Source organism: Haliotis rubra, unplaced genomic scaffold (genome assembly GCF_003918875.1).
Source record: "Haliotis rubra isolate DU_JTF1 unplaced genomic scaffold, ASM391887v1 Scf79, whole genome shotgun sequence".
Lineage (NCBI taxonomy): Eukaryota > Metazoa > Mollusca > Gastropoda > Lepetellida > Haliotidae > Haliotis > Haliotis rubra.
In genome coordinates this window covers 1,079,098-1,094,742 of record NW_025767512.1, presented here as the reverse complement: position 1 = coordinate 1,094,742, position 15,645 = coordinate 1,079,098, and the positions used below count along the sequence as shown (strand labels likewise).

The 15,645-nt window shown below is 40.9% G+C and overlaps 1 protein-coding gene across 1 annotated transcript; it reads left to right on the top strand.

The window, feature by feature from the left end:
* Window positions 1-5,138: 5,138 nt before the first annotated feature.
* LOC124261109 (chitin synthase 5-like) lies at window positions 5,139-9,171 on the top strand. The gene is made up of 4 exons (XM_046695426.1): window positions 5,139-5,202; window positions 5,309-5,399; window positions 7,802-8,039; window positions 9,146-9,171. Exons 1-3 carry the CDS (start codon window positions 5,157-5,159, stop codon window positions 7,968-7,970), a joined length of 306 nt encoding a protein of 101 aa, XP_046551382.1. The 5' UTR covers window positions 5,139-5,156; the 3' UTR covers window positions 7,971-8,039; window positions 9,146-9,171.
* Window positions 9,172-15,645: the final 6,474 nt, after the last annotated feature.

The following is a 15,645-nucleotide window of genomic DNA, read 5'->3' as shown; positions in this document are numbered from 1 at the left end:
ATATGGAGATACACTCACTCACTCACATGGTATCCATCAATGCATGTTGGAATGTTGGAATGTTAAATTATATCTCTTCGTCTTGAGGTGGACTAAAGAATGCGGGATGAATGTTTGAATGTTAAATTATATCTCTTCGTCTTGAGGTGGACTAAAGAATGCGGGATGAATGTTTGAATGTTAAATTATATCCATTTGTCTTGAGGTTGATTGACGAAGGCGTGGTTGAATGTATGAATGTTGATTTATATCTCTTCGTCTTGAGGTGGACTGAAGAATATGTTTGAATGTGAGAATGATAATTATGTGTTGAAGCTAAAGGAAGTATTGTCCATTTTAAAGCGTGTATGTTAAATTGCTTCGGTTCTTGTAGAAGTTGACTGATGTAGTCGTGTTTGATTGTGAGAAGTATGTTTACTGTCTGTGCACAAACGCAAATGTCTTAAAGGTTTGTAGCTTTAGACGTAGCGCAAGTTGTCTAAGGTCGGTCAACAATTTGCCTCACCTTTGCCTACCTATAGGGTGAGTGAGTGAGTGAGTGTAGTTTTACGCCGCCTTTAGCAATATTCCAGCAACATCACGGCAAGGGACACCAGAAATATCCTTCACACATTGTACCCATGTGGGGAATCGAACCCAGGTCTTCGGCGTGACGAGCGAACGCTTTAACCACTTGGGTACTACTACTACTACTACTACTACTACTACTACTACTACTACTACTACAACTACAACTACAACTACTACTACTACTACTACTACTACTACTACTACTACTGCTGCTACTGTTACTACTGCTACTACAACTACAACTACTACTACTACTACTACTACTACTACTACTACTACTACTGCTGCTACTGTTACTACTGCTACTACAACTACAACTACAACTACAACTACAACTACAACTACTACTACAACTACTACTACTACTACTACTACTACTGCTACTGCTGCTACTACTACTGCTACTACAACTATTACTACTGCCTGCTATATGTAAAATGTACCGCTTGGAAATAACGTCATACTATTATTAATCAGATACTATCATTGCTCAGATAATGATTATTGTACACTCCCATGATGACTGTGGCTTGAAAGCTGGTTTGTTGGTATGTATGTATTCGATAGGGATTGCCTGTTACATGTAACATGTATTTCTTTGAAATAAAAACATAAATAAAATACATGTACTACTACTACTACTACTACTACTACTACTACTACTACTACTACTACTACTACTACACACGACGTCATCGAAGAAGAAAACGCGAAGACTGCACGCTGCTAGTCGTAACATCGCCATTGAACGTATTGAATCTGGAGAGTCCCAGTCTGCAGGTGCACGCCATTTCAACGTACACTAGAGCACCATGTATCGTTTATGGGTTCCTTATGCACGCTTTAGTCAGTCCAAGTTTAGTTTTACGCCGCTTTTAGCAATATTCGAGCAATATCATGGCAGGGGACACCCGAAATGGACTTCACACATGGTCCCAATGTGGGGAATCGAACATCTTCGGCGTGACGAGCGAACGCTTAAACCATTAGGCTACCCCACCGTTCCTAATGTGCTAGAAACCAAAAGTACGTGCATGTTGTGTCGAGGGTATCGGTCCAAACAATCAAGAACCGTCTGAAAGAGGTGGAGAATTTTTAATAACAATGCCTATATTTATCCCTGTTCTGAGACGTTTGCACCGACCACGAAGACAACTGCGATGGAGCAACACCGTACACCGGACTTTGAGAAACCTGAGCCTGGTTCAGCGAGGAATCACGACTTCTTCTCCAGACGCCGAAAACGCTTGTTTACCGACGTCAAAATCGTTTACGCCGACTGGACCTAAGTGTCATGTGACGGGACAATCAGTAGCATTATGTCTACAGAACATGTGGCCATAACCATTCTAAGTTTCTTCCTGGTTTTAATCACATTGATTGATATATGAACAATTATTTGGAAATGGTGTTATATTTTCCGACGTTTCTCTGTTAAAAAAATGTATGTATGAAAGGTTTAGAACTGACATAAGCCTTCTTCTGAAAAAGAAGGTAGTATCTCTTCCAAATCTTATTGATAATGTCTTCCTTTGTGCTACGTCCCTGAACCACATTATTTTCCCTACTGCCAAGCCCTCTCTGCAGTGCTAAAGCCCTAAATAAAGCAAGTCTAGATTTCCTCAGGTTCAGGAATCTCTGGTCTTCCCTGGGGCTCCTTTTCAATTTAAATGGGCTTGTTTGTTGCTATCAAAATTATAGCACTCTCCCAAAAAAGAAACACATATAGGGATTTCAACTGTATTTTTATGTTTATTTTGAAACATCTTGTAGGCTTTATGAGTCAATGAAATATAGAGAAATTGCACACTGGGAACGCAGACTTATCCGTCTTTGGCACCAACTCGAGGAAAGTCAGTTTGAGTGTCACATGGAGACGTGTGGTGGCGCTGAAGTCAATACCTCGTGTGACCACCGTGGGCATCCAGAACTGCACGGCATCGCCTCGGCATCGAACGAATAAGTCTCAGAATCTCGTGTTGCCCAATCGCAGCCCACTCTGCCTGTAGTGCCTGTGCGAGTTGCTGAAGTGTCTGGGGCTGAGGGTTACGGCGTCGCACCCGTCTATCTATCTGTTCGATCGGGTTTAAGTCCGGTGATCTTGAGGGCCAGGGGAGCACATTGATGTTGTGGTTCTGGAGGAAGTCTCTTGTGTGACGTGCTGTGTGGGGCCTGGCATTGTCCTGTTGAAACAACTCCCTCTGGCGATCAATGATTGGAAGGAGGTGTGGGCGTAGGATTTCGTCACAGTACCGTTGAGCTGTCAGGTTGCCCTGGATCATCACCAAATCACTTCTCCTACGCCAGGTGATCGCTCCCCACATCATAAGACTGCCCCGGCCGAATCTGTCCACCTGGGGAACGCAAGCGTCGGCGAAACGTTCACGTCGACGTCTGTACACCCGCATTCTTCCATCGCGTCGTTCCAATAGAAATCGTGATTCATCACTTAACCAGATTCTACGCCAATTCGGTAGGTTCCAGGCCTGAACGTCGGTGCACCATTGAACTCGATGTCGACGATGTTGTTGTCGAAGCACAGGGCCAAAATAAGGTCTTCTGGCACGTAAACCAGATTCTTTCAACCTGTTCCTGACGGTCTGTGCAGAAAGCCTCCTCAATCCGGGTATTTGTCGAGCGGTACTGGTCGCCGTAGCTGTTCGATGACGCAGGTGATGTACCCGGATGTAGCGATCCTGCGCCGCACTGGTCGCTCGAGGTCGCCCACTACGAGGGGCATCTGCTACCGCATTCTGCCGGCGATATCTCTCCCAGAGCCGTGAAATGGTGCTTTGGTGAACATTCAGGCGTCGGGCAACTGCTCGTTGAGACTGGCCAGCTTCAAGCAAACCAATGGCGATATGACGGTTGGCTTCACTTAGACGTGGCATTTTGCGTTCGTCAACAATATTCCAAATACAGTGAATAATCGACAGACAGCGATCAACCTTTTATACCCATCATTGAGACTATCTGATCCCCAACTTTCACGTGCATTACATGTGAATTGTGTATTCTGTGACACTACACGCCGAAATTGAAAATCATGCTGTTAAATACGGGTATTTTCCGGATGGTGCGTTTTGTTGTGATGTTTCAAAACATAAACACCATAGGACTCATAAACAGAGCAAAACCTTTTGTAAAATGAATCACGTTTTAATTCATTGCTACATGAAATTGCTATTTTCATGATGCGTTTCATTTTTGGGAGAGTATATATATTCAGAGACTAACCATTAGTCTAGGATATTGCAGATGGGGTCGACATACAATGCTGTTGCCAACGCCCTCGGATGCCACCGAATCACGGTTATAAGACTTACTTACTAGCCTACAGACAGACTGGGGTCACCGTAGACAGACCAAGAAGTGAACGTCCACGCATCATAACGCCAGCTGAAGATGTGTACCTCCGTCATTAAGGAAGGAGGGTAACGTTTCTTTTGGCGTTTAGTGTACATCGAGAGACGTATAGTATAGACTGAAAGATTCTATTTTCGTGAGACTGTCATCTATCCAGCGCTATTGGAACATATCTCTGCTGTCGAACATATGATTTCTTTTGATCACATGCACATAAGAATATAAATGCTATTCGTTTCTGTTCCGAACAAGCATCACATATATTAATCCTCACTGATAGAAACAGTTGTAAATGAATGAAGCGTTCGTAAACTCCTTATATCAGTGGGTGCCGCAGTGTTCAGCTGTATCTGATGAAGCAACAAGGATTTCCTTTTGTCTTTATTATTCTTTTGAATGATGTAGACTCATTTAAATAGGGGATCTGGGCATTAAGAGTGAGCGAGTGAGTGAGTGCGTATGATTTTACGCCGATTTTAGTAATATTCCAGCCATAAAACACCAGAAATGGGCTTCACACATTGTACCCATGTGGGGAATCGAACCCGGGTTCTCTTCGTGACGAGCAAACGCTTTAACCACTAGGCTATCCCACCGGGCGCCAAATGATGAAGTACTCTATAACGCAGATACCCGTGAAGATCCGGGTTAGAATATTGATCTTCAGTAACCCATGCTTGTCGGAAGAGGCGACTAACGGGATCGGGTGGTCAGGCGCGCTGACTTGGTTGACACATGTCATCAGTTCCCAATTGCGCAGATCGATGCTCGTGCTGTTGATCACTGGATTGTCTAGTCCAGACTCGATTATTTACAGACCGCCGCCATATAGCTGGAATATTGCTGAGTGTGGCGTTAACCTAAACTCACTCACTCCATAACGATGTAAGAATCTGCACCGAAACGTCGCTTTATGCAGCAAGCAATAAGTTATTATCAATACCAACATATAGTCTTCCCTCCACGTTTTCATGAGACCTAACCTGTGTTACTGAATTTATTTTTCTCATTGATACAGATCGAATGAGCTCTAAAAGGCCACCCACACGTGGTGTAAATCAACCACAATAAAAAATCGAAACCAGATATTCACGCTTTGTCTTGTCCATATTGCGAATTATTTCACTCCCCTAATTCGAACTCTGTTCGGGCTGGTCCACGATAATAATAGCTCTTTAACAAAATATTTAGAGTAACTTCCCTTGGTTCGAATCAGCATCATGGCGGCTTCGGTGAAAACAGGAGATTTGAAGAAAGCCATTAAAAGTAAGATATGCAGCTGAGGTTTTGCTTGAGAACACAAAGTCAAAGTTATTGAATCAACAAGCAATATGTATTATTTGAATGTATATTCTGCCATTTCAATTTTCAGACATTTTGAAAGATGCCGACCTCGACTCTTTGTCGGCGAAGAAAGTTCGGCGAAAATTGGAAGAAATGTTCGGAATCGAGCTCACAGACAGGTAATTCGTTGAAAAAATGAGTGGACATGAACAAATAGTTAAATAAACCTAAAAAGAATTTTGTGGCGATGGAAGCTTCTATTGCATACGAGTTGTTTACACCGGACGGAATCAAAACAAACATTTTGTTGTCACCTCGTGAGAACCGGATGGGCGATGTCGCGAAACCGCACGTGTTTACTTTTAGATTCTCGCTATGGCGACTGTTTATTGTCGACCTGTACAAAAGAAACTGTTTCTGTAGAAGATTCGATGTTACCATTTGTAAAATATCAAGACATTTGTCTTTTGTTCTGTATTTGTGTTGTTTCTGTAAAAACGTGGAAATGCTCTTCTTTTTTTAATGCTTGTAATGGCTTCATGGATACCAGTTACAGATAGTGGGTCTGTGTACATACATGTTGGGATGCCTATATACAGTAACGTACCCAAATGGCTGAAAACCTGAAACTGTCAATTTGACCATCTTGAATTTTTAATTTACAATGGAATTTTCAGTGCATATCCAGTTTGTTTTTGTTTTAAATACCCAAACCAGTGCTTTAGATAATGTTTTATCCATAACTCTAGTCTAATTATATTTCATATGGGAATTGATAGTTTTCATGTAAATGTGATGTCTGTAAATGAAGATCTGTGTGGAAATAAATTTATGCAATTTGAAAAGAAAACATTTTGCAATGTCAGAGTTGGTTAACCATGTTCAACCTGTTTTTGAAAGGTTTGAGATGACAGTAGCCATGTTTTGAGGAGTAGCAGAATTAAAACTTAACTTCTGCTCATGGGAGTAGGTGATGTCATTAACATGACTATTCAATTTACAGGAAATATATCTTCCACATCGCCTTACCATCACATTCAGATGTTAGAGTCCAAGGGACGTCCATTCATAAATTTTTTCGGTCCTTGCTGTAGTATTAGGGCCCAGTAAGGTATTGAAATTGTGAGAGTATTGTATGTTCCGATAATTATCTCAGAGCCTAGAATGAATCGGTGATCATGTGGACAGTGGTTGCGGTGGGAGAGCTGGCTAAGGCGCCAGGCTAGTGATCCAGCGAGGTTGAGGTGTCGGGATCGAGCCAAACTGTGACCGGGTGTAAAAACCTTGGAGTCAACTTTGTGTGCAGACTCTTTCAGTGTTGTCACAACCCCTATTGTACAGTACACAACCCTGTGCACTTAAAAGAACCCACGAATCCGTTGGTATATGACCAGGTTGTGGCCACATGAATACGTGCAAACACCTAGTTGCAGGTACAGCAACGTGCAGTGAACTTGGACAAAGTACTGTGACTATGTGTCCCAGTCCACCCAGCTGTTAATGGGTACCTCGTTAGGATGAGAAAGCCACAATAAGTCGGTGCGCCTAGTGGCTGCAAGATTTGTATACTCCCCAGGGAGTTGAGATTGATAATACGATGTGCCGTTGAGATTGACATCAAATGATCGAGGGAGAAATACCAGTGCCTTGAGCATGCACTAGTTGCCTGGATATGTGCGCTATATAAATATCCTATAATAATGACAGATGGGTAAAATAACAGACACAGATGACTACTCTTGATGTGCTATAGGTGTATGTTCTTCGTATATTTGTGTGTCTCCCCCACACACAGTATTTTGGGGTTTCTGCTTCCATTCTCTACATTTGTGTAGCCTTAATCCCTGCTTCAATCTTGGCGTACCTCCGCTTCACTTGATTGATGTTATCTAGTTTAGAACACCTTATTTGGGTTCAGTACTTAAACAGGGTTTCCATGAATGAACAGACATATTTTGGTGCACATTTGGTTCATGTTTTTCAGTAAAATTCTTGCAGGTTGGCATAAATACTCAAAGTGATTTAATACTTAATGTCACATCCACAGTATTTCAGCCATATCGCGACAAGAACAATTCAAACATAAAAATGAATAAATTTAGAATCTAACATAAAAACTTGTGGTCAGTGGGCAGTAAAACAACTAGAGTATCACATATTTTGACTTAAAACTAACATACATGAGATACCTTCCAGGATGAAGTTTTAAATGACTGGCCGCCCGTGAAGAACCTGGGTAGAATTGGTCTCCAGCAAGCCATGCTTGTCGTGAGAGGCAGGGGAGATTGGGGAGTCAGGCTCGCTGACTTGAATGACACCTGACTGTATACCAATTGCGTAGATCGATGCTCTTGCTGTTGATCACAGGATTGTCTGGTCCAGACTTGATTATTTACAGACCGCCACATATACCTGGAATATTGCTGAGTGCGGCGTAAAACTAACCTCACTCATTCACTATTAACTCACTGCTGTCATATAGATAGAAATCAAACAACATGCAGACAAACAAAACAAATATTTTGGAAATATGGAACATGTTTACAATTTACAGCCTTACAATTTTTGTCTTATTCCACAGGAAGCAGGAGATTGATGCACTGACCATGAAGATGATTACCGAAGGACAGGAGGAGGAAGAGAGTGAGAAGGAAGAAAAACCCAAGTCCAAGTCAAAGAAAACCACCAGCATCAAATCAAAAGGCAATGATCATGTGACACGAAATGGCCGAGCGGGAAAAGACTTATAACTCTAAGCGGGAAAAGACACAAGTGATGCAGAAGACACAGGAGAAAAATCTGATTCATCGTTCGATGAAGTAAGTTTATTTATGAAATAGCAATGATATACAGGGAACTAAGATTTATCTGCCCAGAGTGAATGAGCAGTGCCTATCCATGCTTGTTGTAAGAGGCGACTAACGGGATCGGGTGGTCAGGCTCGCGGACTTGGTTGACATATGTCATCGTATCCCAGTTGTGTAGATCAATGCCCATGCTGCTAATCACTGGATTGTCTAGTCCAGACTCAATTATTTACAGACCATCGCCATACAGCTGGATTATTGCGCTGAGTGTGGCAATGAACAACAACCCAACCTGTTGGTGGTTAAAACTTCAAGCTGAACAATCCAGTGATTGACATCATGAGCATTTATGTACATAACTGGGATTTGATGACATGTATCCGCCAAGTCAGTGTGCCTGACCACCAAACTCCCTAAACTGCTCGTTGCAACAAGTATATGTTGTAGTGTTGGGAATCGGAAACCAAATCCACTATCGATTATCGGAGGATTGTGGTAAACGATTATCGATTATAATCGAAATATATGTACATTTTTAATGAAATAACCAATTTGAAGGGTTTTTTCTAATAAATGTTTCTTATACCTAATACTGTCATGCAATGAAATTGCACGCATGCAAGAAAGACACTGGAATTGTAATTAAACAATAAAAGTAGTTAAAAGTTTACAATGCGCATAGCTTTACGCTGTTGAGCGCATGTTTGTTCATGAATATTCGTCATATTTAATCGCTAGTTTACTTCATTCAAGTGTGTTAAACTAAAACAACAAAATTCCAATTAATGGAAAATATTTTCTTTTACAATTGATAATCATTTTTAATTACTCTTTCAATCGATTTTCGATCATTGGAACACCACTAATAGGTTGCTCAAGCGAATCCGCAGGGTATAAAATTAGATGCTAAATGAGACAAACCTGTGATTAACGTGAGCAACATCCACAGCCATCTTGTCACAGGTCAGCATTATAATACACCGGTAGATGGAGTATGACAGAGAAGGGTGTTGAACAACAAACACTAAGCAGGCAGATATATATTTGGAAGATAATTTCACATGAACTGATGAAACATTTCGCCATGATGTGTATTAAGACACACCTGTCTGTTTCAGCCTGAACCTGTGCCGGTGATAAAGAAGAGGAAGGTTGAGAAGAAGCCACAGGTACAGTGATGTTAGGGGCAGAAGATATTCAATATTTAGAGAATAGATGGTAGATTTTCTGGCCCAATTTAAAAGACTTTCTTTAGTCCTTAAGTCTTAAATACTTACAGTATTAATTCAGAGTTCAGAGTACAGAAATTGCGCATCCAAATACGGCTAGCTTAATGGTGAGGTGAGGTGAAATTGGGTTTTACGTCGTACTCGAGAATATTTCGCTCATATGACGATGTGCATGTGTGTGTATGTGTATGTGCGGCTGCTGGTACTAGCCCAGACTTAAGCTGGTTTTATAGTGCTAGCCCACTGAGATACCATGCCGCAGTGAAGCATGAATACCCCACTCAGACACATTATACTGACATCGAGTTGACCAGTCCTTGTTGTACCCATTAATGCCGAGGCCAGGCAGGGACCAACAAGTACCATATTTTAACGTCTTTTGGTATGACGCGGTCGGGGATCGACCCCGCGACCTTCCGCTCTCCGGGCGGACGCTCTAACCACTACACCACGGAGGTGGTCGCAAGCTTAATGGATTGTGGCTGTTTGCCACCTCAGCCACATGATAACCCAAGTGTCCTAAGCAATAAATTATGTTTGGTGAACGCTGCCAAAAATGATACTCAGGTTGACCAGAACTCTAGATAAGCTTTTTACAATCTGGGTATTTTACCCATGGTGTCTGTTATAAATGGGTACTACTGATCTTCAGTGGGTACTCAAATTTTACGATACCCATCCTTTTTTTGAAATGTGGGTATTTTCTGTGTCCGTAATTTAAAAAATGTTAGAAAAGATAACTATAGCCAGTTGTTTGTACATCAGACATTAACATGGTCGTTGTTTAAAGGTAAATATCCCCAAAATGTGAAGTTTTAAGTTACTTTATTATTTGACTTGTGCAGTGACTAAATTGAAATACATGTCGGCATGAATGTTATTTTAAACTGGTTAACTGTTTGAACTGTCACAATAATATTGAATAAATGGAAGCAGGTATGGTTCACTTGATGGAACACTTGCTAATTGTCATTCAGTGTCAGACGTTTTAGCCAGGTCTGGGCTTGTAATCACAGAAGAGTCCGTCCTTCTTTTTCTGAGCCAGTGTTTGATTGCGGGACGGGAATCAAATGACTGCAGAGAGGGACCCAGCATACTTATTTTGAGGAGTAAATCCAGTTTTTCAGAACCAAGTGATGCTCTAAACTTATTCTTCAGTCGATTTTGTGTGCTGGAGCTCTGCTCGCATTCAACACTTGTAAGCTGCATACACAGAGCAATAGAAGCAAGCTTGGCACAGTTTGGCATTGAATCTTTGTGAAGCAGAATGACCCTTTTGCAGAGTTGTTCAGGTAGAAATTTTGAATATGTTCCACTGATCATTCCTCTAAGCCTGGGCCTTTCGTCAAGAAGTTTGTCAGGTTGTAGCAGGGGTCCCACCAGTTTAATGTGTTCTTCCAGACTTTGGTGTAGATCCCCTTCTATCACTTTGACCTCCTCCTGTGCACCATAGAGAGCACCAAGATGTGCAACAGCATCACCAGACTCCTCTCCAGAGACAGTGTTTACTGTAAGTGGTTCCAGAGCCATACTCATATCTGTGAAAATGGCACTGTCTTCCTCCTTGAATCTGTTCTTGATATTCTTCATGAGGTTCTTCAGGTATTCTGCTCTGAGGGTCTCAAACTGTCCGTTCATTGTTTTAGCAAATAGCAACTTCTCTCCACCTACAAATGCTTCTTCATTCTTTATTTCAATTCTGGTCTTCATTTCCTTCAAGCCTTGCCCATCATGAGCTTTCATGGTATCGACTTTATCGAGTGTCCCTTCAATAAGCGGCCTGAGTTCACTAAAGAGAAGGTTTTTCTTCTGGAGGCTACAGGTTAACACTGCCAACTCTGTGTGGACATCAAGGAGGAAAGCTATCACCAGTATCACTTTATAGCTAGCAAAGTACTTGTACAAGCCTTTTGCAACTGCATTTTTTTCAGCTGCAAATTTTGACAGCGTTGCTAGGACAGCTTCAGAACTTTCAAAAACTGCTTCAACTGCATTTTTCAAGCCTAGTCATCGAATAGAATGTGGTTCCTTGATTGTCAGTTCTGGCTCTTCTAGAAGGGTTTGAATTCTTTTAAGAGCAAGTCTTCGGCTACTTGACGCAGATATAAAGTTGTAGAGTGAATTGAACTTGTCTCTGAACTTAACCATGAATTCAATTTTCTTAATTGAATCAATGCAAGCATGGTTCAGCCTGTGAGCTACACAGTGGGTCTGGATGCAGAAAGGAGAATACTTGGCTTGAATTTGTTTTCCTACACCTGTGCGCTTACCCATCATAGCAGCAGTGCCGTCAGTTGAGAGAGAAACACATTTTGTTAAGTCAGTGCCTAACTTTTCAAATTCTGCTGCTACACAGTTAACAATGGTGTGAGCACAACCATCATCAATAGGATGATTGCATAAGAAACTAGTCACAGGTTCTCCAGCTTTCACATATCTGACACATATGCTTAACCTTTCTTCAACAGTCACATCAGTGCTTTCATCAAGCATTATTGAAAATACTTCAGATAAATTAATCTCATTGACAAGTGTCTTTGTCATGATGTAGCAGGGCAGTGAATGTAACACAATGACAAACACACGCTACGGGTGTGAGCTATTGCCCAAAGGAGCATTTATTAGTCGATAATTCACCCTGAAACATTTATAGAAATAATGATACATTAATACTACACACAATAAAATCATCAATGTTACAATAGGTCATACTAGTAGTTGTAAACAGACTAGATAACATACAATAAATAGTAAGGTTACAACCAATCTTGCCAAGTATATAGCACGATATATATTTATAAATATTCTAATTGCAATAAGATTATGAACTTTTTTACAAATTGTTCTCATATAGTAAATGGGTAGGTTAACTGATCTATATTACACCTTTTAAGTAATGGATATACATGTAGTTAATTGTACAACACAGTATGACACATCTAATAATCATACAAATCTCAAATGGACAATACAAGCAATGTGCCTACCCTGTGGATGAGACTGGGGTGTCGACCAGCACAGCAATATTTCCAGAATATATCTGAATAAAATATATATATACTCTCATAACTAAGAGTAACACACTTATACAATTTATATACTACTTGAAATGTTAATGCCGTATATATCATACGCATACCTAACCACAACAGAATTTAAATAAGACTGTTCTGCAACACATTCAGACTCTTATCTCACACAAGAGTAAAGATATAGAAAAACTGTTTGTTAGTATGTACAATAGCTTACAATTTATAAGCCTGTTTTAGCATATTTAGGTAAATAGATAATGGATGAGATTTAGATAACAGCAAACACTTAGTTTACTTTAATAGAACAAGTTAAATGTACTGCAACATATAAATGCAATAATATAAATATACAGAGATATATTGAACTGACCTGATTTGAACAGTTCCTGTCAACTTGTCTGTGGAGTGACTTTGTGCAGAGTGCAAGCTATTAGACAAAGGGTTTAACTTGGAGGGTTAGCTTGGCCAATCAGTTGAGCACGTCATGGCTTGGGTTTGTTAAGGGCTTGAGGGACACATGACCTATATCTTAACTATCCTACTGATAAATATATATATATACAGAATAGAAAACATTAAAATAATAAAATCCCTATGTACAAAGTTATATCTGCCACAAGGACATGGCAAATAGTTTTTGAATCTCTGTTACAGTTCTTGTACTTGACATCCAAACCATTCATTTTCTGTAATGACAACAGACCCTTCACCTGTTCAGATGGGCATTCTGATTTGGCAGCAAAGTAAACAGTATTAAACAAGATGGTGTCATCATTAGAACAAACGTAACCAACATCATCGCCTAATTCCTCTTGTATTATATCTGCCCCCTTGTCTCTCTCCATTTTATCAGAAGCACGTTTGTGATCTTCACGTCTGAATACTTGGTGTACCATCACTAGCCCACACACTTGTAAGGACAAACTTATCTTTGCCGTCTGACAATACGTGCAGCATAGTCTCATTTCATCAGTTTGTTTATTGAAAGATAACCATGGAAACCTCATTTTCCATGCATCCTGAGTTTTTTTCAAAAGGTTATTCCCGTCATGTTTCTTTGCCGGTGCGTGTGTGACAGTGGTGAGCAAATGTGCCAATATTCTATCGACAGCAACCTCCGATTCAAAACAATTTCCAATAAGTTCAGCAATAATTTCTTTTGCGATGGCAGAAGTTTCAAATGATTGATTTCGAACTGTGACAAATGCCGAAATCTTACTTTGAGATGATGTTTTAGACGACGAATGAACACGCGACTTCCGTGAGGCCGTTGTTGATAAACAATGAGTGTCCAGACTTTCTAACAAGACAAGCGATTTCATTGGATGATATTTTTAGCAGAACTAATCAAGATGAGTGCTACATACATAACTAACTGCGTTTGAGCGATTGTTTCTTTCTGTAGTTCATAATACGAAGAGTTACATAGTGAAATTCAATCGATAATCTACCCTATCCGATCGTAACATTTGACAGTTAGCTTCTTTCTGTTACGCACTTGTTTTTTGCCGGTAAGTCAGGGTACGCAGGTTAGCAAATAACCAAAATGTTTCTGTAATTTACTTTGCGTATTTGGGACACTACAGATATATTTCTGTGCATATTTTGGAAATTTATATGCATATTTTATGCAGATACGCAGCTTATCTAGACTTCCGTGTTGACACAAAAAATGTTTTGGAAACTTCAACCAGAAGCAGGTTGGATTTATGGTGCTAAATCTTTCTCATGCTTTGCACTCTCCTTTGTTCTTCCAACTGTGAAGTGGAAACTAAACTCACTCACTCAGGCTCAACAGCTTTTATTCATCCAAGCAGAGATCGGCATTTGCCTAGGGAAGATGTTCCTCCATCCCAAAAGGTGGTCGAGGAGACAGAGACAATTTCCACTTGCACTCCACTCTGGTACTTGGTCAATCTAGTTCCTTAAGCCGGTAGCAAGAACAGCTGGGCCTTTTAACGCCAGCTCAGTCTCTTACTCTCAGGGGACAACTGCAGCTACGACCACTTCAAGCGTTCTGTCATCTTTTTGTCCAGATTGATGATCCATGATCTAAGATTGATATACCATCATCTCTCTGTCAGTTCATTCAGTGGTGTCGGAACATCTGTGACAGAGCCTTTTTTGACTCCATTTGTAGCAACATAACACACCATCTGTTCATCAATGTGTCTCTGAAGCGTTTGGGCATGGCTGTAGTAAATCGCCTGTCATCCCTTAACATCAACGACTTCAAATTGAAAGTGGTGATCCTAGCAGTATCTCATTGGTCTGACATCCTTCGACTGACCAGTCTCGTGCAGGGTTGACACGACGTGCGAATGTGCGTCCGGTACGCACAAATGTAAAGAAAGGATGCATAAAAATATTAACAGCATTTATAGGGATGCACAATATTATTCACTGTACCCACAACACATCTTTGACTTTGCTAAGTGTTTTCTTGTGTCTTTCAGAGCAGTTACTTGCATCATTTCATCCATCAGTTCATATGATGAATGATTCATTCCAGACTCTAAAGAAATTATCAAAACATACAGTTCTCTGAAACGTTCCTTCACAGGACCCTCATATTGCCCGCAAGGACCCTTAAAACTAATAATTAGGGGTCCCCAGGACCCCCCATGTTTGTCTGTCGTGGTAAAACCCTGCTCATGATCCAGTCAGACACTGCAGCAGTCACCTGGTACATCAACAGAACAGGGTCTCACTATCCAGTTCTTTCAACTGATTGATTCTCTTCACATCAAGGTCAAAGCTGATGTTCGAAACTCAAATCTCCTCAAGCATGAGATCACAACAGGTAATATCCTGGGAGAGTCAAACGCTTACATGCTCCTTCCAACAAGTCTCCTACAGAGGCTTTAGTAAGCCGAGAAGTTTTCTCTGATCATGGCCGGCAAGAACAAGTCTCCCAGATCTAAACCCTCTGGCTCCTTCATGGGATGGTGGGGTAGGCTTGTGGTTAAAGCGTTGGCTCGTCATGCCAAAGGCCCACGTTAAACTCCCACATGGACACAGTGTGACGCCCATATCTGGTGTCTCTCTCCCTCCCCCCTGTCTTATTACTGGAATATTGCTAAAATCGGTGTAAAACCCAACTCACTCAATCCTGCAAGAGATGTCTTGCTGATCCACCCACGCCATGACCAACTTCACAAACATTACATCTTCACGTTTGGCACATCTTCAAAGATCTCTCGCCAGAGCTTACTCTAAGAGAGTTACCAGTGTCATTACATTGGCTGAATGTACATCCACTCGTTCCCTCTACAATAAATTGGCTGATGGGCGACTTGTTGCAAGAGGTTGGAAACTTTATTTTGGGTTGTTTCCACATAAACTGATTGGTTTTGT

Coding starts and splice junctions, on each gene's coding strand:
- LOC124261109 (XM_046695426.1), top strand. CDS start 5,157: ATGGCGGCTTCGGTGAAAACAGGAGATTTGAAGAAAGCCATTAAAA. Junction 5,203..5,308: donor TTTGAAGAAAGCCATTAAAA/GTAAGATATGCA, acceptor TTCAATTTTCAG/ACATTTTGAAAGATGCCGAC. Junction 5,400..7,801: donor GGAATCGAGCTCACAGACAG/GTAATTCGTTGA, acceptor CTTATTCCACAG/GAAGCAGGAGATTGATGCAC.